The sequence below is a fragment of the Oncorhynchus mykiss genome, chromosome 5 (assembly GCF_013265735.2).
Source record: "Oncorhynchus mykiss isolate Arlee chromosome 5, USDA_OmykA_1.1, whole genome shotgun sequence".
In the NCBI taxonomy this organism is placed as follows: Eukaryota; Metazoa; Chordata; class Actinopteri; order Salmoniformes; family Salmonidae; genus Oncorhynchus; species Oncorhynchus mykiss.
This window is the reverse complement of record NC_048569.1, coordinates 97756510-97784066: the sequence shown is the minus strand read 5'-3', so window position 1 is coordinate 97784066 and position 27557 is coordinate 97756510. Positions and strand designations below refer to the sequence as shown.

The window sequence follows — 27557 nt, the reverse complement described above, 5'->3', positions numbered from 1 at the left end:
AATTTATGGATCCCACATTTTATAGACCTAAATGTATTATGTGTGATAAAAAGGAAGCTACTACAGGAATATTTGTACCCACAATACTGTTGAATGAAAAAGTGAAATTATCAATACTCGCATAAATCAATCCCTATGTGTGTTGATGATTTGAAATTACAATTATTTCGCAATTTTGTGGGAAATAACTTTTTAGACATTCTCTGGGGTGACAGAGGCGGAGCAACATGAGTACTGACGACCTCTTAGTAACTGATCTAGAGCCAGTTGTTGTTTGGATCAACGCTCATTTTTAAAGCAATGCTAGCGACAGTTGATCCAGAGTCAGTCATAATAAGTAAAGGCATTTTTTTAAACGGTCGAGCGTAAACACAATAGCGAAACCAGGAAATGCAAACTTGGGTGATATTCCCACATTGTTGTTCGCTTTTATAGAGGTGTCACTATTTCGGTTTGAGAGTTTCTGTCTGGAACTGATAGAGGAACCGATGGGAATTATTTGCAATGAAGTGGTGTCATGAGTAGAAACCACTGGGTTTCGACTTGTGCATGTCAGTGGGAACTTCGGGAGACAGAGCACTGACACGAATGAATGTCCACGGAAGTTGCAATGTATTCTGATGAGGATAACCAGAATAATGAGGACTGGATGACAAATTTGCCAGAGGAGCTGTGGGATGTGCCTCTTTCAAGTCTCGCCATACCAGGTAACTTTATTCAACTGCATGCAGACTGTACATGTTTAAATTAATTCATTAAACGTCCACAATCCTCTCTTCTTCACGTTGACAGGTGGCCAATTGCGATAGGCTCTCTAATCTTCAGTAGCCAAACTAATTTGCCTAAAGAGACATTATTTTCATTCTGTAGCCTAATCATGATTATATAACCATCCCTACAATTTACAATTATATAACCATTCTTACAAGTATATAACCATCATTACAATTACAATTTCTTTACAAAACTAATTACCGAGGTAAAGACAGATTCAGGTTGGATATTGCCTGTAATTTTCCTTAAATCCACCAACAGCAGTTAGGGACCATCAACATAGTGACAAGTCAAATTCTTCCAATTTCAATAGCTCTTTAACCATTACTCCTAAAACGTTCAAAACGGGTTCTAGCTAACCCGATGGGATAGACACACATTGCACGCACTTTTTTTGTCGATTCACATCTCACACTATTTTAAATTATTTATTTACATTTTTTAATTTCAATAGCACCTTGGTCATGTGACCTACTGACTTCAAACAAGGTTCAGAATGTCCACTGACTACCCTTCTACATTGCACAGCCTTTAGTTTGTCCATTTTCATCTCACAATTTTACATTCATTTTCTGTTTTTCAATGTTTATAATTTCAATAGCTCCTTGGTCATGTGACCTACTGACGTCAAACAAGGTTCAGAATGCCCACTGACTACCCTTCTACATTGCACACCCTTTAGTTTGCCCATTAAACTCACACAATTTTACATTAATTTTGTAAACATTCTAATTTCAATAGCTAGTTGGTCATGTGACCTACTGGACTTAAACAAGGTTCATAATGAGGCTCCGCTTTCACGGTCTGTATTCATACTGAAAATCAAGATCAAGCGAGCTTTTGCCCTTCTGCTCCACGAAAAGTTTCTGTCCTCCCTGAGCTCGCCTTAGGACACCTGCGTTACCGTTTGACAGGTAAGACCCCAGTCAAACTCCCCACCTGCCAGAGGCTGTTCACCTTGGAGACCTGCTGCGGATATGGGTATGGCCCGGCACAAGATTTACACCCTCTCCCCAGGATTTTCAAGGGCCAGCGAGAGCTCACCAGACACCGCCGAAACCGCAAAGCTTTCCAGGGCTTGGGTCCCTCGGGGCGAACCCATTCCAGGGCGCCCTTCACAAAGAAAAGAGAACTCTCCCCGGGGCTCCTGCCAGCTTCTCTGAGATCGGTCGCGTTACCACACTAGAAGCTTTTGCGGCGCCCGTCTCCGGACATTCTGAAAGTAGTTTGAGGTCAGTAGGTCACATGACCAAGGAGCTAATGAGATAAAAATGGACTAACTAAAGGGTGTGCAATGTGTCGGCCCAGTGATTGGACATTCTGAACCTTGTGTGAGATCAATAGGTCACATGACCAAGGAGCTAAATGAAATTCAAATATAAAAAAAGTTTGTTCTTTGTTTACACTCCCTAACTAATTCAACTAGGAATACAAAATGCTGCTCACATTTCCACATGTTTATCAGCTTTTTCAAAGCGAATGAATGTCCAAATTGTGAAAATAAGACCTGTGCAATGTTGTGCACAGTTTCCCCAACATCATGACACTTATTTGGAGTCTGTGGCTCAAGTGGTTTGAAAGCTATTGAGGTTTGAAAGCTATTGAGGTTTGAAAGCTATTGAGGTTTGAAAGCTATTGAGGTTTGAAAGCGCGAATATCGATCAAATATCCAACCTGAAACTGTCTTTAGTTCTGTAAACAAATCTTTCATTCATCCCTATTTAGGAAGTCATGATGCTATGAGCTACTCCCTGGACATCAACTCTCCTCTGATCCGCTCTGAGTCTGACACCTTTAGACTCCTGGATGGTCTCTTCTACTGCCTCACCAGACCTGCTATCTACAGGTGGTCTACCACGCAGGTACAGGGCCTGCTAATACCTGTTGTAAAAAAAACTGGTTTGCCCGGAGGCTTTGAATAGACGACTAATGGCTAGGTAGGGTGAGCATAGTATGAACGCTATAGCCATCTTCTTGTCGGAGACCAAAATGGACGGTTGTGTTGTGAATAGCGTTAGCTTGAGCAACAATAGTGGAATCGGTGGTTTGCCTTCAAAATAAAAGGCCTACATTAAAACTGATGCAAATGGATAACAATTTTGGAATCATGCAACAACTGGACTCTGGCCTAATATAATTTTGGTACAGATTAGAATAACAGGTTGAGTTGGAGTCACAGGAAGTTGAACCGTGTGCCACAGGATAAGCGGGTCAGGTCAAGTGTGAGATATGGGGTTGGTTGAGACAGACAGGTTGTTAGGCAGTAGGTTGCCACAGAGTTGTGGTGGCAGTGTTCTCACTTCCTCTCTCAGCCAAACTTCTCACGCGATGGTGGTTCATCACTTAAAGTATCTATGACACAGCCTGCCTGCCTGTCTTCTCAAGCATAGGATTCCAGTAAACCATGCATACATCATTATGAAGACTAGGATTCCAGTAAACCATGCATACATCATTATGAAGACTAGGATTCCAGTAAACCATGCATATATCATTATGAAGACTAGGATTCCAGTAAACCATGCTTACATCATTATGAAGACTAGGATTCCAGTAAACCATGCATACATCATTATGAAGACTAAGATTCCAGTAAACCATGCATACATCATTATGAAGACTAGGATTCCAGTAAACCATGCATACATCATTATGAAGACTAGGATTCCAGTAAACCATGCATACATCATTATGAAGACTAGGCTTCCAGTAAACCATGCATACATCATTATGAAGACTAGGATTCCAGTAAACCATGCATACATCATTATGAAGACTAGGATTCCAGTAAACCATGCATACATCATTATGAAGACTAGGCTTCCAGTAAACCATGCTTACATCATTATGAAGACTAGGATTCCAGTAAACCATGCATACATCATTATGAAGACTAAGATTCCAGTAAACCATGCATACATCATTATGAAGACTAGGATTCCAGTAAACCATGCATACATCATTATGAAGACTAGGCTTCCAGTAAACCATGCATACATCATTATATACATACATTTTTTTAGAATATACCTTTATTATTCCCCAAACCCTACCACCCCTCCCCCAATTGGAGTAAACTAATTAACAATGACACTTAGGCTTCTACCTTCAGTTTATACATACTATACACGTTTTACAGACACAATCTATTTTACAATAGTTATATTTTGTTTGTTTTTAGGTATTTCTCTATTTCTGATGTCCCTCCAGTTAGATTTCTATTTGTAACTGTGCTATTTCACAAAAGTTCTGAACCTATATACATTTGACAGACCCCATATGTTTTACATTGGTTATCTTCTTGTTATTAGTCCCACCCTTCAGCTCCATTCAACCCCTCCCATCTATCTCTCAACACCATCCAGTCCCACCCTTCAGCTCCATTCAACCCCTCCCATCTATCAACACCATCCAGTCCCACCCTTCAGCTCCATTCAACCCCTCCCATCTATCTCTCAACACCATCCAGTCCCACCCTTCAGCTCCATTCAACCCCTCCCATCTATCTCTCAACACCATCCAGTCCCATCCTTCAGCTCCATTCAACCCCTCCCATCTATCTCTCAACACCATCAAGTCCCACCCTTCAGCTCCATTCAACCCCTCCCATCTATCAACACCATCCAGTCCCACCCTTCAGCTCCATTCAACCCCTCCCATCTATCTCTCAACACCATCCAGTCCCATCCTTCAGCTCCATTCAACCCCTCCCATCTATCTCTCAACACCATCAAGTCCCACCCTTCAGCTCCATTCAACCCCTCCCATCTATCAACACCATCCAGTCCCACCCTTCAGCGCCATTCAACCCCTCCCATCTATCTCTCAACACCATCCAGTCCCATCCTTCAGCTCCATTCAACCCCTCCCATCTATCAACACCATCCAGTCCCATCCTTCAGCTCCATTCAACCCCTCCCATCTATCAACACCATCCAGTCCCACCCTTCAGCTCCATTCAACCCCTCCCATCTATCAACACCATCCAGTCCCACCCTTCAGCTCCATTCAACCCCTCCCATCTCTCTCTCAACACCATCCAGTCCCACCCTTCAGCTCCATTCAACCCCTCCCATCTATCTCTCAACACCATCCAGTCCCACCCTTCAGCTCCATTCAACCCCTCCCATCTATCTCTCAACACCATCCATTTTGGATTTCTATTTGCCATATATTTTTCAACTGTGCTATGATGCTTCACAAAAGTACTGAACCTTTCTATTCTCATAGCTTCTACAGATTGTACATTAAAAATATATATTTTTTGCTAAAATAATTATATTATTGATTGATTGACTATGGCTTTTCAAATCACCCAGTATTGCTGTCTGCAGCGTTATTTCTAGACAAATGTTGCAATTCTTCAGCCATTCCTGGACCTGTGACCAAAAACGAGCTACATACGGACAGTACCAAAATAAATGACTCTGGCTCCTCACAGCAAAATCTGCAGAGCTGGGAAGATTGTATCTCCCATATATATAACATTCTATTGGTTGCAAGAATTTTGTATAGTAATTTAAATTTAAAAATGAGAAGTTTTGATTCAGGTGTTGTTTTGCGTATCAATTCATAAACCATGTGCCATGGAATGGGTACATCCAAAATCTCTTCCCAACTATTTTACAATTTATATGGCACAGCTGTCAGTTTTTTGGTCCTTAAATGAAATTGGTATATGTTTTTATTTTTCACACCCTTCTTTAACCATTTAGTGCAGGGCCGACATGCAAGTTCCTTACTTTTTTCCCCTTCTACTTGCCTCTTCCATTTTTGTGGTAATGCTGCAATTAGTTGGTTGTAATTTTGGGTAGAGCAGGCATTTCCATGTCGGTGTTAGCTGCATGTGTGACAACTCCACCAGTCCTATTTGTATCATTCACAAAAATTATACCTTTCTTAAACATTTCTTCAGAAAATTCATTTTTTTAAATCAATTAGTATATTTGAGTTTAACCACAATATTTGTTGTATTATTTGTTCTGTCTTTTCAGGTGGATTAAACTGAAATTGCAACCAGCTTTCTAAGGCTAGTTTAAAAAATAACGATATTTTGGAGATTATTTCCTTTTCAAACAACCGAAAGTGAGCAGGTGTAATCTGAGTAAAGGGAGAGGTTGTAATCTGAGTAAAGGGAGAGGTTGTAATCTGAATAAAGGGAGAGGTTGTAATCTGAATAAAGGGAGAGGTTGTAATCTGAGTAAAGGGAGAGGTTGTAATCTGAGTAAAGGGAGAGGTTGTAATCTGAATAAAGGGAGAGGTTGTAATCTGAGTAAAGGGAGAGGTTGTAATCTGAGTAAAGGGAGAGGTTGTAATCTGAGTAAAGGGAGAGGTTGTAATCTGAGTAAAGGGAGAGGTTGTAATCTGAATAAAGGGAGAGGTTGTAATCTGAATAAAGGGAGAGGTTGTAATCTGAATAAAGGGAGAGGTTGTAATCTGAATAAAGGGAGAGGTTGTAATCTGAGTAAAGGGAGAGGTTGTAACCTGAATATAGTGAGAGGTTGTAACCTGAATATAGTGAGAGGTTGTAACCTGAATATAGTGAGAGGTTGTAACCTGAATATAGTGAGAGGTTGTAACCTGAATATAGTGAGAGGTTGTAACCTGAATATAGTGAGAGGTTGTAACCTGAATATAGTGAGAGGTTGTAACCTGAGTAAAGGGAGAGGTTGTAACCTGAGTAAAGGGAGAGGTTGTAACCTGAGTAAAGGGAGAGGTTGTAACCTGAGTAAAGGGAGAGGTTGTAACCTGAGTAAAGGGAGAGGTTGTAACCTGAGTAAAGGGAGAGGTTGTAACCTGAGTAAAGGGAGAGGTTGTAACCTGAGTAAAGGGAGAGGTTGTAACCTGAGTAAAGGGAGAGGTTGTAACCTGAGTAAAGGGAGAGGTTGTAACCTGAGTAAAGGGAGAGGTTGTAACCTGAGTAAAGGGAGAGGTTGTAACCTGAGTAAAGGGAGAGGTTGTAACCTGAGTAAAGGGAGAGGTTGTAATCTGAGTAAAGGGAGAGGTTGTAATCTGAGTAAAGGGAGAGGTTGTAATCTGAATAAAGGGAGAGGTTGTAACCTGAATAAAGGGAGAGGTTGTAACCTGAATAAAGGGAGAGGTTGTAACCTGAATAAAGGGAGAGGTTGTAATCTGAATAAAGGGAGAGGTTGTAATCTGAATAAAGGGAGAGGTTGTAATCTGAATAAAGGGAGAGGTTGTAATCTGAGTAAAGGGAGAGGTTGTAATCTGAGTAAAGGGAGAGGTTGTAATCTGAGTAAAGGGAGAGGTTGTAATCTGAATACAGGGAGAGGTTGTAATCTGAATACAGGGAGAGGTTGTAATCTGAATACAGGGAGAGGTTGTAATCTGAGTAAAGGGAGAGGTTGTAATCTGAGTAAAGGGAGAGGTTGTAATCTGAGTAAAGGGAGAGGTTGTAATCTGAGTAAAGGGAGAGATTGTAATCTGAATAAAGGGAAAAGGCCATACTTGAACATAGGATGAGACATTGCTACCAATTTACTAGAGAACCAGTTTGGAGTTATGTATAACATTTGAATGACTGATGCCTTTAGTGAGAGGTCTAATGCTTTAATATTTAACAATTTCTGCCCTCCAAATTCATATTCATTATATAAATAGGCCCGTTTAATTTAGTCTGGTTTGCCGTTCCAAATTAACTTGAATATTTTTTGTTCATATCATTTAAAAAGCAGATCAAAAGGTGTAGGCAAAACCATAAGCAAATAGGTAAACTATGATATGACTAAAGAGTTAATCAGGGTGATTTTTTCACCAATAGACAGGTATTTTCCTTTCCGTGGTAGCAAGATCTTATCTATTTTTGCTAACTTTCTATAAAAATTTGTCCACATCTCCGTCAGACAACGTTAGCTAGTGTTAGCTGCCAAGTTAGTGCAGTGTACTTAGCTAGTTAGATATGTTATGCTAGCTAGTTTAAACATTTGGCATTGGCAATAAGTGAATTCAATTGTTTCTTCGTCATCTTGCTTGGTAGTTACCTAGCTGTGGCCATCTGACATGTATAGGGCTGTGGCCTACAAGCCACTGATGCAGTCCTTTGGAACATCCACATTTTAAAAAGTCTAATAAATCCATGTAATATAGTCTACACCATCACAATAAATCCATGTAATGTAGTCTACCTACACCGTCACAATAAATCCATGTAATATAGTCTACCTACACCGTCACAATAAATCCATGTAATGTAGTCTACCTACACCGTCACAATAAATCCATGTAATGTAGTCTACCTACACCGTCACAATAAATCCATGTAATGTAGTCTACCTACACCATCACAATAAATCCATGTAATGTGGTCTACCTACACCGTCACAATAAATCCATGTAATGTGGTCTACCTACACCGTCACAATAAATCCATGTAATGTGGTCTACCTACACCGTCACAATAAATCCATGTAATGTGGTCTACCTACACCGTCACAATAAATCCATGTAATGTGGTCTACCTACACCGTCACAATAAATCCATGTAATGTGGTCTACCTACACCGTCACAATAAATCCATGTAATATAGTCTACCTACACCATCACAATAAATCCATTATTTATTTTAGACAGGTCTAAAGAAACATGATATGAAGAAAATGTAGTTTATTTCAGAAGAACAGAATAGCATACTCTGAGTTGTCCTCATGTTAGGTCCTGATCTGGTTATGCCATATGGCTGTGGGCTACACTTGTTTATTTAGCAGACATGATTTACTTAGAATTCCTTGGAATTATTTGATATTATTTTATAGTATGAAGAACACAATTGAACAAAGCTGAATAAAATAGAAAGGATATTTTCTCCAAAAGATTTGAGGGAGTGTGCAGCTGTAGCCACTCTGTGTTGAGTGGTTAACAAAGGAACAGGTCCTCCTATAAGCTTCATGTAGAGTTATTAATGTAACTTTAGTTGTTCTACACATGTTGGGCTATAAACATTTTGATGTTTAATACATTCTAAGGCTGCATGATGAGACTAATGATGATTTGAAAAAAGTCACTTGAAAGGCATGAGCTCTGCTTTGTTTTCTGCGCAGGCTGTACACACTTCATCAGTCTCTCATTCACAAGCACTTGATAATGCCTAGAATTTCACTGCAGCATCCCCTTTGTGTGGTCGTAATGTGCCCTAAAAAAAATCCATGCCGTTTGTCGGCCAGTGGCCGTTGTGCCCTTCTCCCTGAGTGCTGCGCGCTCCATCATGTGATCGGGTCTTTCTCACAGGCTACAAGTGAAGACGGACACATCGGGGATGCAACTGCACGTGTCTTTATCCAATTCCGAGGTGCATATTGAAGATATTGGAAGAACTGTCCACATAGATTACTTTTCGTCAGCCAACAAGATGAGTAGGCCTAACGTACAGCAAAAGCACTAGCCTATGTCAATCTACTATACCCCATAGTATAAAAGTCAACATTCTGTGCGAGAAATAAATTATCAAATCATAATCAAATAAACGTAGTCTAGGACAGTTGAGGGATAGATCCCAAATTAATACAACCACTACCATCAAAAAACATGTTTTATGCAATGTGGCTAACGCAACAGATCAGAAGATTTAGCTTAAAATGTTGAACTGTTATGCTACTTCTTCACATTATAAGCGCAATAATGCGCCCATGGTAGTAGGCTATTAGCACCAATTAGCGGAAAAAAACATCAAAAATGACCACGAATGCAATTATGCATGTAATGCTTTTATTAAAAAGGTGGATTTTTATGGTGACAATGACCTTCCCCAAACTGGACCCTCACGCTCTGCGTATGTATGCCAGTTAGGCTCTACACCCCTTGTAAAGCGGATTAATGTGCTTCATTTAAAAAAGTTATTTGGCCTTTAGTTGTAATACAAACCTTATTAAAACATATAGGCCTATGGGCTAGTCTACATGAGGTGTGATACTAACCTTATTAAAACATATAGGCTTATGGGCTAGTCTACATGAGGTGTGATACTAACCTTATTAAAACATATAGGCTTATGGGCTAGTCTACATGAGGTGTGATACTAACCTTATTAAAACATAAGGCCTATGGGCTAGACTACATGAGGTGTGATACAAACCTTATTAAAACATATAGGCCTACTGGCTAGGCTACATGAGGTGTGATACAACCCTAATTAAAACATATAGGCCTACTGGCTAGGCTACATGAGGTGTGATACTAACCTTATTAAAACATATAGGCCTACTGGCTAGGCTACATGAGGTGTGATACTAACCTTATTAAAACATATAGGCCTACGGGCTAGGCTACATGAGGTGTGATACTAACCTTATTAAAACATATAGGCCTATGGGCTAGACTACATGGGGTGTGATACTAACCTTATTAAAACATATAGGCCTACGGGCTAGGCTACAAGTTATAGGCTTATGTTGTCACTCATCAGACTATTCTTGATTTAATCTCGTCTTTACATACACTAAATATTATATGTGTGAAATTTGTTTTAAATTTAGAATGGACCATTATCATGCACCTGTATTGAAACGGGTTGCGGAAAAAATATAATCTATGCACTTAAATAGCGAAGAGAAGATGCTTTTCCCCGTGGTTTATTTACATGCCAGCCAAGTAGGCTATACTCTTGTTGTAAATATAAGCAATGTGCTTAATATTAGGAAAGTTGAGAAATAAATATAGTAGGCCTAGCCTATAGAAAGCTGGTAGGATCCTCCTCTTTTTAATAGAGGCCATCACTCTGTTTTCTTATGCATAGCCTATAGAAATGTTGAGCAACATGAGCTCATGGGCTCTCATGAAGTGTTTGATTAGATTTTCCATAACATTTGCATTGATGTCAGAGTGATTAGAGGGACAATAAAGTGCTGAGTACCATGCAGTAAGCAAGTTTGGTGGTTACTAATGACCATCAGTAGCATCAGAGCTTGGAAAAGCCTAATTACAGTGACTAAACGGTCATGACTGCCGGTGTGGCGGTAATACGGTCATGCAACAGCCCTAGGCTTGCATCAACAAAATAACAACATTGGTGCAGATAGCTGGGAATCTAGACCATAAGTAAAAGACACAGATATTGTCAAACAACGTTACTGCCACCTTCTGGTTTGGAGTATTTTAACAAGGCTGTGTGGCTGACGAGGTCTTTGCTGTGTGAACACAAAAGAGATTGACTGCCCACAGGTGCTAAGTACTGTAGTCTGGCGAACGTTTGACAGTCTGACCTTTAACGGCAGAAACATTGCTAGACCGACATAGTCTCCTCTCTTGCTAAATGCACAATTAAAGGGGAATTACACAAAAACATCTAAATATTTTTTCCCCCAGACCTAAATAATTGTCTTCTGGTGTGATGTTCAGTGCATTTGGAAAGTATTCAGACCCCTTGACTTCTTCCACATTTTGTTATGTTACAGCCCTATTCTGAAATTGATTCAATTGTTTTTTTCCCTCATCAATCTTCACACAGTACTTCATAATGATAAAGCAAAAACTGTTTTTAGAAATTGTAGCAAATGTATTAAAAATAAACTGAAATATCACATTTACATAAGTATATGTCCGTAAACACGGAATATTAAATATGTCCGTAAACACTGCAGCCAGCTCTGTGGCTAGGGATGCTGGGCCGGCAGCCCTGCGGGGGCTAACGCATCTCCCAGTCCTGCAGCTGAAAAACATCCCCACATCATGATGCTGACACCACTATGCTTCACCGTAGGGATGTTGCCAGGTTTCCTCCGTACGTAACACTTGGCATTCAGGCCAACAAGTTTTTATTAGATCAGAGAATCTTGTTTCTCATGGTCAGAGTCTTTAGGTGCCTTTTGGTAAACTCCAAGCGGGCTGTCATGTGCCTTTTTACTGAGTGGCGGCTTCTGTCTGGCCACTCTACCATTAAGGCCTGATTGGTGGAGTGCTGCAGAGATGGTTGTCCTTCTGGAAGGTTCTCCCATCTCCACAGAGAAACTCTAGAGTTCTGTCAGCGTGACCATCGGGTTCTTGGTCACTTCACTTCCCTGACCAAGGCCCTTCTCCCCCGATTGCTCAGTTTGGCCAGGCAGCCAGCTCTAGGAAGAATCTTGGTGGTTCCAAACTTCCAGTTAAGAATGATGGAGCCCACTGTGTTCTTGGGGACCTTCAATGCTGCAGAATATTTTGGTACCCTTCCCCAGATCTGTGCCTCGACACAATCCTGTCTCGGAGCTCTACAGACAATTCCTTCGACCTCATGGCTTTGTTTTTGCTCTGACATGCACTGTCAACTGTGGGACCTTTTATTCAGGTGTGTGCCTTCCCAAATCATGTCCAATCTGTTGAATTTACCACAGATGGACTCCAATCAAGTTGTAGAAACATCTCAAGGATGATCAATGGAAACAGGATGCACCTGAGCTCAATATTGAGTCTCATAGAAAAGAGTCTGAATACTTATGTAAATTTTGTTTTTTTAATACACATTTACTTCAATTTCTTAACCTTTTTCACTTTGTCATTATGGGGTATTGTGTGTAGATTGCTGAAGAAGAAAAAATGTAATCTATTTTAGAATAAGGCTGTAATGTAACAAAATGTGGAAAAAGTCGAGGGGTCTGAAAACTTTCCTGAAAGCATTGACGTGGACCCTGAAAACCAATTTTCAGTGTTTCTATATCAATAATTGTAATAATTGAGAGTAAAAAACAGAAACAAATCATAAACAAATAAAAATAAAACCGAGAACTGAATTCAGGAAAGTTATTTATTTAAGTAATGTTTTGTTTGTTTTTGCCCTTCAAACAGGAAAAAGGTATTGTGGAGCAGCTATCAGAGGGGATTCGATACTTCGACCTCCGAATCGCCCACAAACCGTACGACCCGTCCAACGAACTGTATTTTACACACGTCATTTACACTCATCTGACAGTGGTGGTGAGTAGAAGGAATACTATGCCTAACTATTCATTAGAAACATTTTTTTTACTACATCGTCAGTTGTTACAAAGAGCTTTATAGTTACCCAGCCTAAGCCCCAAAGACCAAGTAGAAACAGGAGAGAGAGAGAGAGCACAATGGCCAAGAAGAGCTCTCTAAAAAGAATACGCAATATTGGGAGGATCATTTCTCATATATTTAATATTTCCTGACTGGTGGCTGTACAGGAAACTCTGAGGGCCGTAGCCTCGTGGTTGGAGTCTCACTCCAGGGAGGTTGTTATCCTAGCATGCAGTCACTTTGAAGGACTCAACGACAAACTACATGAACATTTAATTTTCTCACTGAAGAAAATCTTTGGGTCTAAACTCTGTCCTCGCAAGGTAAGCTTTGTTATTTCTATAACTGTAGTCAATGTCAATAGCTGAAAAGATTGATACATATACAAAAAAAATTCTAAGCATTACCAGTAGGTCTCTATCGAATTGGATTGCTTTACTGAAAATACTGTATTTCTTCAGTAAATGAAATGAGATGTTTATTTAATGTTCAGCATGAGAGAAGGCTTCACTAGCTGCCCAATACTACCTACACAAATCACTAGCTGCTCAATGCTACCTACACAAATCACTAGCTGCCCAATGCTACCTACACAAATCACCAGCTGCCCAATGCTACCTACACAAATCACTAGCTGCCCAATGCTACCTACACAAATCACTAGCTGCCCAATGCTACCTACACAAATCACTAGCTGCCCAATACTACCTACACAAATCACCAGCTGCCCAATGCTACCTACACAAATCACCAGCTGCCCAATGCTACCTACACAAATCACTAGCTGCCCAATGCTACCTACACAAATCACTAGCTGCCCAATGCTACCTACACAAATCACTAGGATGCTTTCCTTTCTCTGCCCAGGGCTGAAGTAGTGCACTATACAGGGAATTGGGTGCCATATGGACAGCCGATAACAGAGGCTACTTGTTCTTCTGTCTTTCCCTCCAGGAGACAGTGGTGACCCTGCGTGGTCTGTGGGCATTGGGTTACCAGGTACTGCTGTCGTATGATGACCAGTCAGCAGCACGACACCAGGCTCTGTGGCCAGGTATACCGTACTGGTGGGCCAACCAATACACGGCCAGCGGGGTGGTCAGCTATCTGGACTGGCAGAAAGACATGGGACGCCCAGGTATGTGAAAAGCCCTAGACTAAAAGTAATAAAGGACTTTGAGGTTCAGACATGTTACAGTGCCTAGTCTAAACACCCCTTGCACAGTCTTCACATTTTGCCGTCTTCTAATTTAATAATTTTTTGGGATTAAATTATATATTTTTCCTACAGATCTACACAACCTACTCCACATTTCTGATTTGAACATTTTTCAAATTAATCAAAAATGAAGATGTCTTAATTGTGTAGGGTTAGGGTATGTCTTCACACCCCAAGTGATAATACTTGGTGGAAGAGCCTTTAGCAGCCATTACAGCTGTGAACCTGGTTTGAATAAGCTTCAACCAACTTCGCACAACTCAAGTTTTGTGGTGTCAGCTTCATGTTATGGGTATTTATTGTGGTTTCAGCTTCATGTTATGGGTATTTATTGTGGTGTCAGCTTCATGTTATGGGTATTTATTGTGGTGTCAGCTTCATGTTATGGGTATTTATTGTGGTGTCAGCTTCATGTTATGGGTATTTATTGTGGTGTCAGCTTCATGTTATGGGTATTTATTGTGGTGTCAGCTTCATGTTATGGGTATTTATTGTGGTGTCAGCTTCATGTTATGGGTATTTATTGTGGTGTCAGCTTCATGTTATGGGTATTTATTGTGGTGTCAGCATCATGTTATGGGTATTTATTGTGGTGTCAGCTTCATGTTATGGGTATTTATTGTGGTGTCAGCTTCATGTTATGGGTATTTATTGTGGTGTCAGCTTCATGTTATGGGTATTTATTGTGGTGTCAGCTTCATGTTATGGGTATTTATTGTGGTGTCAGCTTCATGTTATGGGTATTTATTGTGGTGTCAGCTTCATGTTATGGGTATTTATTGTGGTGGCATCTTCACGTTATGGGTATTTATTGTGGTGGCAGCTTCATGTTATGGGTATTTATTGTGGTGGCAGCATCATGTTATGGGTATGCTTTTCACTGACGGGGACTGGGGAGTTTGTCACGATTAGAATAAATATAGAAGGAGCAAAGCCCAGGTAAAAACCTAAATGAAAACCCGCCGTAGTCTTCTGTAAACCTAACCCTGCAATAGTGTTGTATTTTTCAGTGGGACAATTACAAAAAAATGTATGACAGACACCAGAATGGATTTTCAAGATGTGTTTCTGAATTATTTGAATATTGCTGTCCACCAATAACTCCTGACCAAATTTACTGAGGAAAAAAAACAATGGATGTACAATATGTTGCCCTAAGAGTTATTGATAGAATCTTATTTAAAATGATTCACATCTGTAATGGTTGACAAAGACGCTTCCATCAATCTTCGCTCTGGGGTGGGAAGACATACGCAAACAACATATCTTCATTCATTTTTTTAGGTTGTGTAGATCAGTATGATTTTATTTTACATTTAGGGCTGTATTCAATCAGATATGCTTTAAATCAAATCAAATCAAATCAAATTTTATTTGTCACATACACATGGTTAGCAGATGTTAATGCGAGTGTAGCGAAATGCTTGTGCTTCTAGTTCCGACAATGCAGTAATAACAAGTAATCTAACTAACAATTCCAAAACTACTGTCTTGTACACAGTGTAAGGGGATAAAGAATATGTACATAAGGATATATGAATGAGTGATGGTACAGAGCAGCATAGGCAAGATACAGTAGATGGTATCGGGTACAGTATGTACAAATGAGATGAGTATGTAAACAAAGTGGCATAGTATAGTATAAAGTGGCTAGTGATACATGTATTACATAAGGATACCGTCGATGATATAGAGTACAGTATATACGTATGCATATGAGATGAATAATGTAGGGTAAGTAACATTTATATAAGGTAGCATTGTTTAAAGTGGCTAGTGATATATTTACATAATTTCCCATCAATTCCCATTATTAAAGTGGCTGGAGTTGTGTCAGTGTGTTGGCAGCAGCCACTCAGTGTTAGTGGTGGCTGTTTAACAGTCTGATGGCCTTGAGATAGAAGCTGTTTTTCAGTCTCTCGGTCCCAGCTTTGATGCACCTGTACTGACCTCGCCTTCTGGATGATAGCGGGGTGAACAGGCAGTGGCTCGGGTGGTTGATGTCCTTGATGATCTTTATGGCCTTCCTGTGACATCGGGTGGTGTAGGTGTCCTGGAGGGCAGGTAGTTTGCCCCCGGTGATGCGTTGTGCAGACCTCACTACCCTCTGGAGAGCCTTACGGTTGAGGGCGGTGCAGTTGCCATACCAGGCGGTGATACAGCCCGCCAGGATGCTCTCGATTGTGCATCTGTAGAAGTTTGTGAGTGCTTTTGGTGACAAGCCGAATTTCTTCAGCCTCCTGAGGTTGAAGAGGCGCTGCTGCGCCTTCTTCACGATGCTGTCTGTGTGAGTGGACCAATTCAGTTTGTCTGTGATGTGTATGCCGAGGAACTTAAAACTTGCTACCCTCTCCACTACTGTTCCATCGATGTGGATAGGGGGGTGTTCCCTCTGCTGTTTCCTGAAGTCCACAATCATCTCCTTAGTTTTGTTGACGTTGAGTGTGAGGTTGTTTTCCTGACACCACACTCCGAGGGCCCTCACCTCCTCCCTGTAGTAGGCCGTCTCATCGTTGTTGGTAATCAAGCCTACCACTGTTGTGTCGTCCGCAAACTTGATGATTGAGTTGGAGGCGTGCGTGGCCACGCAGTCGTGGGTGAACAGGGAGTACAGGAGAGGGCTCAGAACGCAACCTTGTGGGGCCCCAGTGTTGAGGATCAGCGGGGAGGAGATGTTGTTGCCTACCCTCACCACCTGGGGGCGGCCCGTCAGGAAGTCCAGTACCCAGTTGCACAGGGCGGGGTCGAGACCCAGGGTCTCGAGCTTGATGACGAGCTTGGAGGGTACTATGGTGTTGAATGCCGAGCTGTAGTCGATGAACAGCATTCTCACATAGGTATTCCTCTTGTCCAGATGGGTTAGGGCAGTGTGCAGTGTGGTTGAGATTGCATCGTCTGTGGACCTATTTGGGCGGTAAGCAAATTGGAGTGGGTCTAGGGTGTCAGGTAGGGTGGAGGTGATATGGTCCTTGACTAGTCTCTCAAAGCACTTCATGATGACGGATGTGAGTGCTACGGGGCGGTAGTCATTTAGCTCAGTTACCTTAGCTTTCTTGGGAACAGGAACAATGGTGGCCCTCTTGAAGCATGTGGGAACAGCAGACTGGTATAGGGATTGATTGAATATGTCCGTAAACACACCGGCCAGCTGGTCTGCGCATGCTCTGAGGGCGCGGCTGGGGATGCCATCTGGGCCTGCAGCCTTGCGAGGGTTAACACGTTTAAATGTCTTACTCACCTCGGCTGCAGTGAAGGAGAGACCGCATGTTTTCGTTGCAGGCCGTGTCAGTGGCACTGTATTGTCCTCAAAGCGGGCAAAAAAGTTATTTAGTCTGCCTGGGAGCAAGACATCCTGGTCCGTGACTGGGCTGGGTTTCTTCCTGTAGTCCGTGATTGACTGTAGACCCTGCCACATGCCTCTTGTGTCTGAGCCGTTGAATTGAGATTCTACTTTGTCTCTGTACTGGCGCTTAGCTTGTTTGATAGCCTTGCGGAGGGAATAGTTGCACTGTTTGTATTCGGTCATGTTACCAGACACCTTGCCCTGATTAAAAGCAGTGGTTCGCGCTTTCAGTTTCACACGAATGCTGCCATCAATCCACGGTTTCTGGTTAGGGAATGTTTTAATCGTTGCTATGGGAACGACATCTTCAACGCACGTTCTAATGAACTCGCACACCGAATCAGCGTATTCGTCAATGTTGTTATCTGACGCAATACGAAACATCTCCCAGTCCACGTGATGGAAGCAGTCTTGGAGTGTGGAGTCAGCTTGGTCGGACCAGCGTTGGACAGACCTCAGCGTGGGAGCCTCTTGTTTTAGTTTCTGTCTGTAGGCAGGGATCAACAAAATGGAGTCGTGGTCAGCTTTTCCGAAAGGGGGGCGGGGCAGGGCCTTATATGCGTCGCGGAAGTTAGAGTAACAATGGTCCAAGGTCTTTCCTCCCCTGGTTGCGCAATCGATATGCTGATAAAATTTGGGGAGTCTTGTTTTCAGATTAGCCTTGTTAAAATCCCCAGCTACAATGAATGCAGCCTCCGGATAAATTGTTTCCAGTTTGCAGAGAGTTAAATAAAGTTCGTTCAGAGCCATCGATGTGTCTGCTTGGGGGGGGATATATACGGCTGTGATTATAATCGAAGAGAATTCTCTTGGTAGATAATGCGGTCTACATTTGATTGTGAGGAATTCTAAATCAGGTGAACAGAAGGATTTGAGTTCCTGTATGTTTCTTTCATCGCACCATGTCACGTTAGTCATAAGGCATACGCCCCCGCCCCTCTTTTTACCAGAAAGATGTTTTTTCCTGTCTGCGCGATGCGTGGAGAAACCTGTTGGCTGCACCGCTTCGGATAGCGTCTCTCCAGTAAGCCACGTTTCCGTGAAGCAAAGAACGTTACAGTCTCTGATGTCCCTCTGGAATGCTACCCTTGCTCGGATTTCATCAACCTTGTTGTCAAGAGACTGGACATTGGCAAGAAGAATGCTAGGGAGTGGTGCGCGCTGTGCCCGTCTCCGGAGTCTGACCAGAAGACCGCCTCGTTTCCCTCTCTTTCGGAGTCGTTTTTTTGGGTCGCTGCATAGGATCCACTCCGTTGTCCTGTTTGTAAGGCAGAACACAGGATCCGCGTCGCGAAAAACATATTCTTGGTAGTACTGATGGTGAGTTGACGCTGATCTTATATTCAGTAGTTCTTCTCGACTGTATGTAATGAAACCTAAGATGACCTGGGGTACTAATGTAAGAAATAACACGTAAAAAAACAAAAAAACTGCATAGTTTCCTAGGAACGCGAAGCGAGGCGGCCATCTCTGTCGGCGCCGGAAGTAGAAGACTGAAGACTTTAGCTGACATTTGCATAGCAAATAGAGTACGGGCACTTCCATAGAGCACAAACCCATATGTTAGAACTGGTTATCACACTTTGAGGTTAGAAAAACACCTACCATGTGTCATGACTGTCCACGAGAATCCAAATAGGTCAGATCAGGTTTGCAATGAATAACTTCAATCAGACCCCCTCTCACCCGTAGAGGGGGAAGGAAAGAACTAGTTGGGATTAACAACCACATCCTGTTGTAAATCAGGGGAGAAGATCCAGGCCTGTACTATCCAAATTCACCAAAGGAATGTGCTTTGTCTCAACAGACCTTTTTCCTGCTGAAACTCTTAACACGCTCAAAAGCAAATAGTGGAACATCTGTAACGTAGAACGGGGGGGAATGGTCAGAGGCGATCTATAGAACACTAATGTCCTTTTTGTTTGTAATTTTTTGTTTTTGTTAAGAGAGGGATGTGATTTGAGAAGTTTTAAGAGAATTGTTTTCCAGAACTTTGCACAATGACTAATCACCGCCCTGAGTGAGGTCCAGGGAGCGTGTCGGCCTGCCGGAACCGCCCCTTTCGAGCAAAAGGTATAAATGATGGGTTTAGAAAAAAACACATTGGACCAGAAAATGGAAAATCGACTCTGTAGTTCTGTTCAGTACTACACGACAAGTCACCAGATACCGGACAACAACAAAGAAGGACAACAGTTGTTGGAACTATTTTGGATACTCGGAACCTTACAAGCGTGCCGCGAAAAGGCCCAAATCCCTTTCTAAGGCTGCCCCGTTCACCGCGAGATCTCCGGCGAAACCAGGCATTTCACGTAAATACATACATGATTTCTTGCTCAAAGCGGGCGGTGGTTCATGTGCAAAGTATATGGTTAATGTAGGGTAGAGTAGTTTCTGAATGTGGCAACGTTAAGTGTCTCTGTCCCCCTCTCTCCATCTCTTCTTTAACAAGCATCCATGTTGTCATTCCGCTAGGGACCCTTTTTCAGCGTATTATGTCTCCAGTCAATATCGGTGTAGTATGTGTGTTTATCCTGTGTTCCCATTTAATTAGCTAGTAAATAATAATTCAACCAATTTCTGTAGTACTGAATAAAGTAAGGCTCGGGTTTTTGCAGATGCAATGTTACGACTGTTCAGAATGGTAATATGATACGAGGTTATGATTAAATTGACTGTTTATAGATGTGATAGGTAAATTCGGGAGATGGTAACTCTTTAAAGAACCGCTCTCGTGGTGCCCCAGATCCTAATGAGTTCATTGTTACATGATGAATTTAACAATTAAACATATTTTAGTTAATTAGATAAATATCAGTCCTCAGATTAATGTTAAAGTCAAGTAACGTACATTAACTATTGCTTGATTTCAGAGGCACAACTCTCAGCATGACCTATGAGCAGATCAAGATGGCGCCAATAGAGGTGCCAGCTTCGCTTCAAGTCCTTAGGAAACTGTGCAGGATTTGCAGTACACGAGCGAGAAACGCACTTGACCACTGCTACTCTAACTTCCGTGCTGCATATAAGGCCCTCCTTTTGGCAAATCTGACCATGACTCCATCTTGTTGCTCCCCTCCTGTTGCATAAACTAAAACAGGAAGCGCCCATGCTTAGGTCTATCCAAAGCTGGTGTGACCAATCAGATTCCACGCTTCAAGGTTGCTTTCGATCACGTGGACTGGGATATGTTCCGGGTAGCCTCAGGCAATAACATTGACGTATACACTAACTCGTGAGCGAGTTTATAAGGAAGTGTATAGGAGATGTTGTACCCACTGTGACTATTAAAACCTTCCCGAACCAGAAACCGTGGATTGATGGCAGCATTCACGCAAAACCGAAAGCACGTACCACCGCATTTAATCATGGCAAGGCAACTGGAAACATGACCGAATACAAACAGTGTAGTTATTCCCTCCTCAAGGCAATCAAACAAGCAAAGTGTCATTATAGACACAAAGTGGAGTCGCAATACAACGTCTCAGAAACAAGATGTATGTGGCAGGGTCTACAGACAATCACGGATTACAAAAAGAAAACCAGCTCCATCGCGGACATTGAAGTCTTGCTCCCAGACAAATTAAACTTCTTTGCGCGCTTAAGGACAAAACAGTGCCACCAACACGGCCCGCTACCAAAGACTGTGGGCTCTCCTTCTCCGTGGGCGACGTGAGTAAGACATTTAAGCGTGTTAACCTTCGCAAGACTGATGGCCCAGGCGACATCCCTAGCCGCGTCCTCAGAGCATGCGCAGACCAGATGGCTGGTGTGTTTACGGACATATTCAATCAATCCCTATCCCAGTCTGCTGTCCCCACATGCTTCAAGATGGCCACCATTGTTCCTCTACCCAAGAAAGCAAAGGTAACTGAACGAAATGACTATTGCCCCGTAGCACTCACTTCTGACATCATGAAGTGCTTTGAGAGAGATGTTAAGGATCATATCATCTCCACCCTACCAGATATCCTAGACCCAATTCCATTTGCTGGTGGCCCCAATCGCCATCACACTGCACAATCCCATCTGGACAAGAGAAATACCTATGTGATAATGCTGTTCATTGACTACAGCTTAGCATTTAACACCATCGTACCCTTCAAACTCATCATTAAGCTTCAGACCCTGTGTCTCGACCCCGCCCTGTGCAACTGGGTCCTGGACTTCCTGATGGGCCGCCCCCCAGGTGGTGAAGGTAGGAAACAACATCTCCACTCCTCTGATCCTCAACACTGGGGCCCCACAAGGGTGTGTTCTCAGACCTCTCCTGTACTCCCTGTTCACTCATGACTGCGTGGCCATGCACGCCTCCAACTCAATTCAAGTTTGCAGACGACACTACAGTGGTAGGCTTGATTACCAACAATGACGAGACAGCCTACAGGGAGGAGGTGAGGGCCCTCCGAGTATGGTGCCAGGAAAATAACCTCTCATTCAAAGTCAGCGAAACAAAAGAGATGATTGTGGACTCTCCCCCCCCCTCCCCCATCCACATCGACGGGACAGCAGTGGAGAAGGTGGAAAGTTTTAAGTTCCTCGGTGTACACATCACTGACAAACTGAAATGGTCCACGCACACAGTGTGGTGAAGAAGGCGCAACAGTGCCTCTTCAACCTCAGGAGGCTGAAAAAATTTGGCTTGTCACCGAAAACCTTCAGTAACTTTTACAAGTGTACAATTGAGAGCATCCTGTCGGGCTGTATCACTGCCACTGGTGCGGTCTGCACAACGCATCACCGGGGCAAACTACATGCCCTCCAGGACACCTACAGCACCCAATGTCACAGGAAGGCCATAAAGATCATCAAGGACAATAATCACCTGAGCCACTGCCTGTTCACCCCGCTTCCATCCAGAAGGTGAGGTCAGTACAGGTGCATCACAGCTGGGACAGAGAGATTGAAAAACAGCTTCTATCTCAAGGCCATCAGATTGTTAAACAGCCACCACTAGCACAGAGAGGCGGCTGCCTACCTACAGACTTGAAATAATTGGCCACTTTAATAAATGGAACACTAGGCACTGTAATAATGCCACATTAAGAATGTTTACATAGCTCACATTACTCATGTCATATGTATATACTGTATCCTTCACTATCTATTGCATCTTAGCTGCTCTGTCACTGCTCGTCCATATATTTTATACTTCTCATCCCATTCCTTTACTAGATTGTGTGTATTAGGGTTTATGGTGGAATTTGGAAGATATTAGGTTTTGTTGTGAATTTGTTAGATATTACCTGTTAGATACTGCTGCACTGTAAGATCTAGAAGTATTTCACTACACTCACATCTGCTTGCCATGTGTATGTGACCAGTAACATCTGCTTGCCATGTGTATGTGACCAATAACATCTGCTTGCCATGTGTATGTGACCAATAACATCTGCTTGCTATGTGTATGTGACCAATAACATCTGCTTGCTATGTGTATGTGACCAATAACATCTGCTTGCTATGTGTATGTGACCAATAACATCTGCTAGCCATGTGTATGTGACCAATAACATCTGCTAGCCATGTGTATGTGACCAATAACATCGGCTAGCCATGTGTATGTGACCAATAACATCGGCTAGCCATGTGTATGTGACCACTAACATCGGCTAGCCATGTGTATGTGACCAATAACATCGGCTAGCCATGTGTATGTGACCAATAACATCGGCTAGCCATGTGTATGTGACCAATAACATCGGCTAGCCATGTGTATGTGACCAATAACATCGGCTAGCCATGAGATTGTGACCAATAACATCGGCTAGCCATGTGTATGTGACCAATAACATCTGCTAGCCATGTGTATGTGACCAATAACATTTGATTTGACCTCTGACTGTTCTGCAGTTGAGGTGTAACCAGTGATGTAGTGGTAAAAACAGTTGAGGTATGACCAGTGATGTAATGTTAAAAACAGTTGAGGTGTAACCAGTTTTTTTGAATTTTATTTAACCTTTTTTTTAACCAAGAAAAGCCCATTGAAACCCAGAGTCTCTTTTTCAAGGGAGACCTGGCCAAGAAGGCAGCAACAATCAATACATTACAGAATTAAAACATACATCATACGGCCCAAAAAAAAAGCATTTTACACTCCTCTGTAACAGAGTCTCTATTTTACATTCATTCAGTGGCACTAACACATCCAGATGAAACATGGATTGTAGACTATTCCATGCCTCTGGTGCACAAGACAAGAAGGCAGTCTTGCCTAATACTGTGAATGTCCTGGGGACGGGGTAACTGCTGGTGGTGAAGGAGACCAGACTACAGAGGGAGTTTACCCAAAAGGGCTTTGTAGACACATGTAGCTTTCTGCGCATATCAAGTGAGGTCCAATCTACCATTTGGTACAATGTGCAATGGTGGGTGAGTGACTTGGCATTTGTAATAAAGTGCAAGGATGCATGATGAACAGAGTCCAGCATCTGTCAGACAGAGGAGGCTGATGATAAACAGAGTCCAGTCTCTGTTAGACAGAGGAGGCTGCATGATAAACAGAGTCCAGTCTCTCTCAGACAGAGGAGTCTGCATGATAAACAGAGTCCAGACTCTGTAAGACAGAGGAGGCTGATGATAAACAGAGTCCAGTCTCTGTCAGACAGAGGAGGCTACATGATAAACAGAGTCCAGTCTCTGTAAGACAGAGGAGGCTGATGATAAACAGAGTCCAGTCTCTGTCAGACAGAGGAGGCTGCATGATAAACAGAGTCCAGTCTATGTAAGACAGAGGAGGCTACATGATAAACAGTGTCCAGTCTCTGTAAGACAGAGGAGGCTGATGATAAACAGAGGAGGCTGCATGGTAAACAGATTCCAGTCTCTGTAAGACAGAGGAGGCTGATGATAAACAGAGTTCAATTCAAACTTCATAAGATTATCCATGTAAACTTTTAAAGGACAACTTCGCATCCAACCATATACCTCGATATTTGTAGGATGACACGTTTTCAATGGATAAGCCACCAGATGTGACAATGCAAACCTTCTCTGGCAGAGTTCTAGCTCTGGTAAAGGTCATATTTATTTTTTCTACATTCAAGACCAGTTTGAGACCATAAAGGGAGGCCTGCTGTGACTGAAAAGCAGTCTGGAGCTCTTCAACAGCCTGAACCAGAGAAGGAGCACAATATATGACTGGAGCATCTGTATGTCGTGTCTTTGGCATCATTCAACTGAAGACTTATTTTTATCAAATAAATTCTCTGTAATTATTATTACGTGATTAAACTAACTTAATCATGTAAATGTAATTAACTAGGAAGTCGGGGCACCAAGGAAAATATTCAGATCAAAGTTATAATTTTCCTAATATAACTTTCAGATATTTTAATATCTGATCAATTAGTCTTCTCTTCTAGTGGAGCAGGTTGAGAGTTTCATGTTCCTTGGTGTCCACATCACCAACAAACTAACATGGTCCAAGCACACCATGACAGTCGTGAAGCGGGCACGACAACACCTGTCCCCCCTCAGGAGCCAGAGTACTGGGTCCTCAGATCCACAAAAAGTTCTACAGCTGCACCATCGAGAGAATCCTGACCGGTTGCATCACTGCCTGGTATGGCAACTGCTCAGCCTCCGACCGCAAGGCACTACAGAGGGTAGTGCGTACGGCCCAGTACATTACTGGGGCTAAGATTACTGCCATCCAGGACCTCTATTCCAGGCGGTGTCAGAGGAAGGCCCTAGAAATGGTCAGACTCCAGCCACCCTAGTCAAAGACTGTTCTCTCTGCTACCGCACGGCAAGCTGTACCAGTACCCCCTGTATAGAGCCTCCACATTGACTCTGTACCGTAACACCCAGTCTATACTGCGACCTGTACGCTCTCGTTGGTTGGCCCTCGCTTCATACTCGTCGCCAAACCCACTGGCTACAGATTATCTACAAGTCTCTGCTAGGTAAAGCCCCGCCTTATCTCAGCTCACTGGTCACCATAGCAGCACCCACTCGTAGCACGCGCTCCAGCAGGTATATCTCACTGGCCACCCCAAAAGCCAATTCCTTTTTTTTTTTTTTTCTTAAAACTGCATTGTTGTAAGGCGTGTGTGACAAATAGGATTTGATTATACCTAAAGCGGACATTGCCATTGGCTGCACAGAGTTTCGTGGAGAGAAATTCCATGTAGCCTTGTTGACAAGTTAGAACACTGGAATGGGAGATGTAATCTACACCTCGATTAGGATTCTAGAAATCCTTATTTAAATAATTTTTTACATTTGAGCCTAATTATTTCTATATAGCGTACACTTCCTCCTTTTGAACTTCTAAGGAGAGTAGGACGGTGTGGCTTCGTGATCAAGGTGTGTCTGCTACCGTCGGTTAATGCTTGATCTGATTCAATCTAGGCCTTACGACTGTGCAAGGGGTGTGTAGACTTTCACATGACACTGTATGTTATTACTCTTCAGATAGCAACATATCAAGAGGACCATGACAATGTCTAGTGATACTGTTGTGAACTGCCTCTGTAAAAAGGGCTTCCATTTGATGTGAAGGCAGTGTGTTCAGAGATGTCCTGTAGGGCTCAATCTGTGTCGCTGGTGTGTTCTCCACTAACACAACATTAATCTTTACATTTCAATCACGCTGTAATGCTGAACTTCCGTGATACGGATTGAATAGAGCCCTTAAACTTTAATCCACGTTTTGTTTTGTTCAGATGGTTTCTTTGTGTCTGGTCTGAACCTGACGGCTGACCGCTCCTACATCGCGCTGCACCCCCGCCAGTCCCTGCAGACCCTAACTCTGGCTAACTGGAAGGAGCTGAGGCCGTGGCTGGAGGAACAGGTCCCTGGACCACACCCTAACAACCTCAACATCATAGCAGGAGACTTTATAGGACCTGTCCCCTTCTGTCCTCTGGTCATCAACCTCAATAGAAAACTGTTACGGCAGCAGAGGATGGATGAGAGGACTCTTAGAGGAGAGGATAGATGAGAGGAATCTTAGAGGAGAGGATAGATGAGAGGAATCTTAGAGGAGAGGACTATTAGAGGAGAGGATAGATGAGAGGAATCTTAGAGGAGAGGATAGATGAGAGGAATCTTAGAGGAGAGGAGGACTGACCGACCTTCAGATGAGAAATAAAATACCTAGTTTAGGGAGTAATTCCATCAAAAATAAGTGATTCAAAGAGAACAGAAAACTGCTACATCAGCAAAGTTACGACCGAGGACAACCAGTCATTATTTAGTTTCACTGGGAATCATACAGACCACAGAAAGTCATTCCAATAGAAGGTCTAGATACTTCAGAAATGGTTCACACCCCTTGACTTTTTACACATTTTGTTGCAGCCTGAATTTAAAATGGATTACATTGAGATTTTGTGTCACTGGCCTACACATAATTCCACTTTGACATGATGTGGTATTATGTTTTTAGAAATGAATTAAAAATGAAAAGCTGAAATGTCTTAAGTCTATAAGTATTCAACCCTTTTGTTATGTCAGGAGTAAAATGTGCTTAACAAGTCACACAATTAGTGTCACGGACTCACTCTGTGTGCAATAATAGTTTAACATGATTTCTGAATGACTACCTCATCTCTGTACCCCACAGATACAATTATCTGTAAGGTCCCTCAGTCGAGCAGTGAATTTCACACAGATTCAACCACAAAGACCAGGGCGGTTTTACAATGCCTTGCAAAGAAAAGCACCTATTGGTAGATGGTTAATAAAAAAGCAGACATTGAATATCCCTTTGATCATGGTGAAGTTATTAGTTACACTTTGGATGGTGTATCAATAAGCCCAGTCACTACAAAGATACAGGCGTCCTTCCTAACTCAGTTGCCGGAGAGAAAGGAAACCGCTCAAGGATTTCACCATGAGGCCAATGGTAACTTTAAAACAGTTACAGAGTTTTAATGGCTGTGATGGGAGAAAACTGAGGATGGATCAACAGCATCGTAGTTACTCCACAATACTAACCTAAATGACAGAGTGAAAAGAAGGAAACCTTTACAGAATAAACTATATTCCAAAACATGCATCCAGTTTGAAAGAAGGCACTAAAGTAAAACTGCAAAAAAAATTGGCAAAGAAATTATCTTTATGTCCTGACTACAAGGTGTTATATTTTGGGCCAATCCAACACATCACTGAGTACGACTCTTCATATTGTCAAGCATGGTGGTGGCTGCATCATGTTATTGGTGTGCTTACCATCGGCAAGGACTAGGGAGTTTTTTATGATGAAAAGAAACGGGAATAGAGCTAAGCACAGGCAAAATCCTAGAGGA

At 42.4% G+C, this 27557-nt stretch overlaps 1 protein-coding gene across 3 annotated transcripts; it reads left to right on the top strand.

Moving 5' to 3' along the window:
• Positions 1 to 279: 279 nt before the first annotated feature.
• Positions 280 to 26696, top strand: si:dkey-66a8.7 (PI-PLC X domain-containing protein 1). 3 transcript variants are annotated; one of them, XM_036978960.1, is made up of 7 exons: positions 281 to 525; positions 599 to 707; positions 2500 to 2636; positions 12548 to 12676; positions 12907 to 13062; positions 13694 to 13877; positions 25971 to 26696. In XM_036978960.1, the coding sequence occupies exons 2-7, from the start codon at positions 611 to 613 to the stop codon at positions 26246 to 26248; spliced, it is 981 nt and encodes a 326-aa protein (XP_036834855.1). In that variant the 5' UTR covers positions 281 to 525; positions 599 to 610; the 3' UTR covers positions 26249 to 26696. The 3 variants fall into 3 exon arrangements, with proteins under 3 accessions (XP_036834856.1, XP_036834855.1, XP_036834854.1); XM_036978959.1 differs by having other exon boundaries at positions 282 to 707; XM_036978961.1 differs by lacking the exon at positions 12907 to 13062 and having other exon boundaries at positions 280 to 707.
• Positions 26697 to 27557: the final 861 nt, after the last annotated feature.

Coding starts and splice junctions, on each gene's coding strand:
- si:dkey-66a8.7 (XM_036978959.1), top strand. CDS start 593: ATGTCCACGGAAGTTGCAATGTATTCTGATGAGGATAACCAGAATAAT. Junction 13,063..13,693: donor CTAAACTCTGTCCTCGCAAG/GTAAGCTTTGTT, acceptor CTTTCCCTCCAG/GAGACAGTGGTGACCCTGCG. Junction 13,878..25,970: donor GAAAGACATGGGACGCCCAG/GTATGTGAAAAG, acceptor TGTTTTGTTCAG/ATGGTTTCTTTGTGTCTGGT.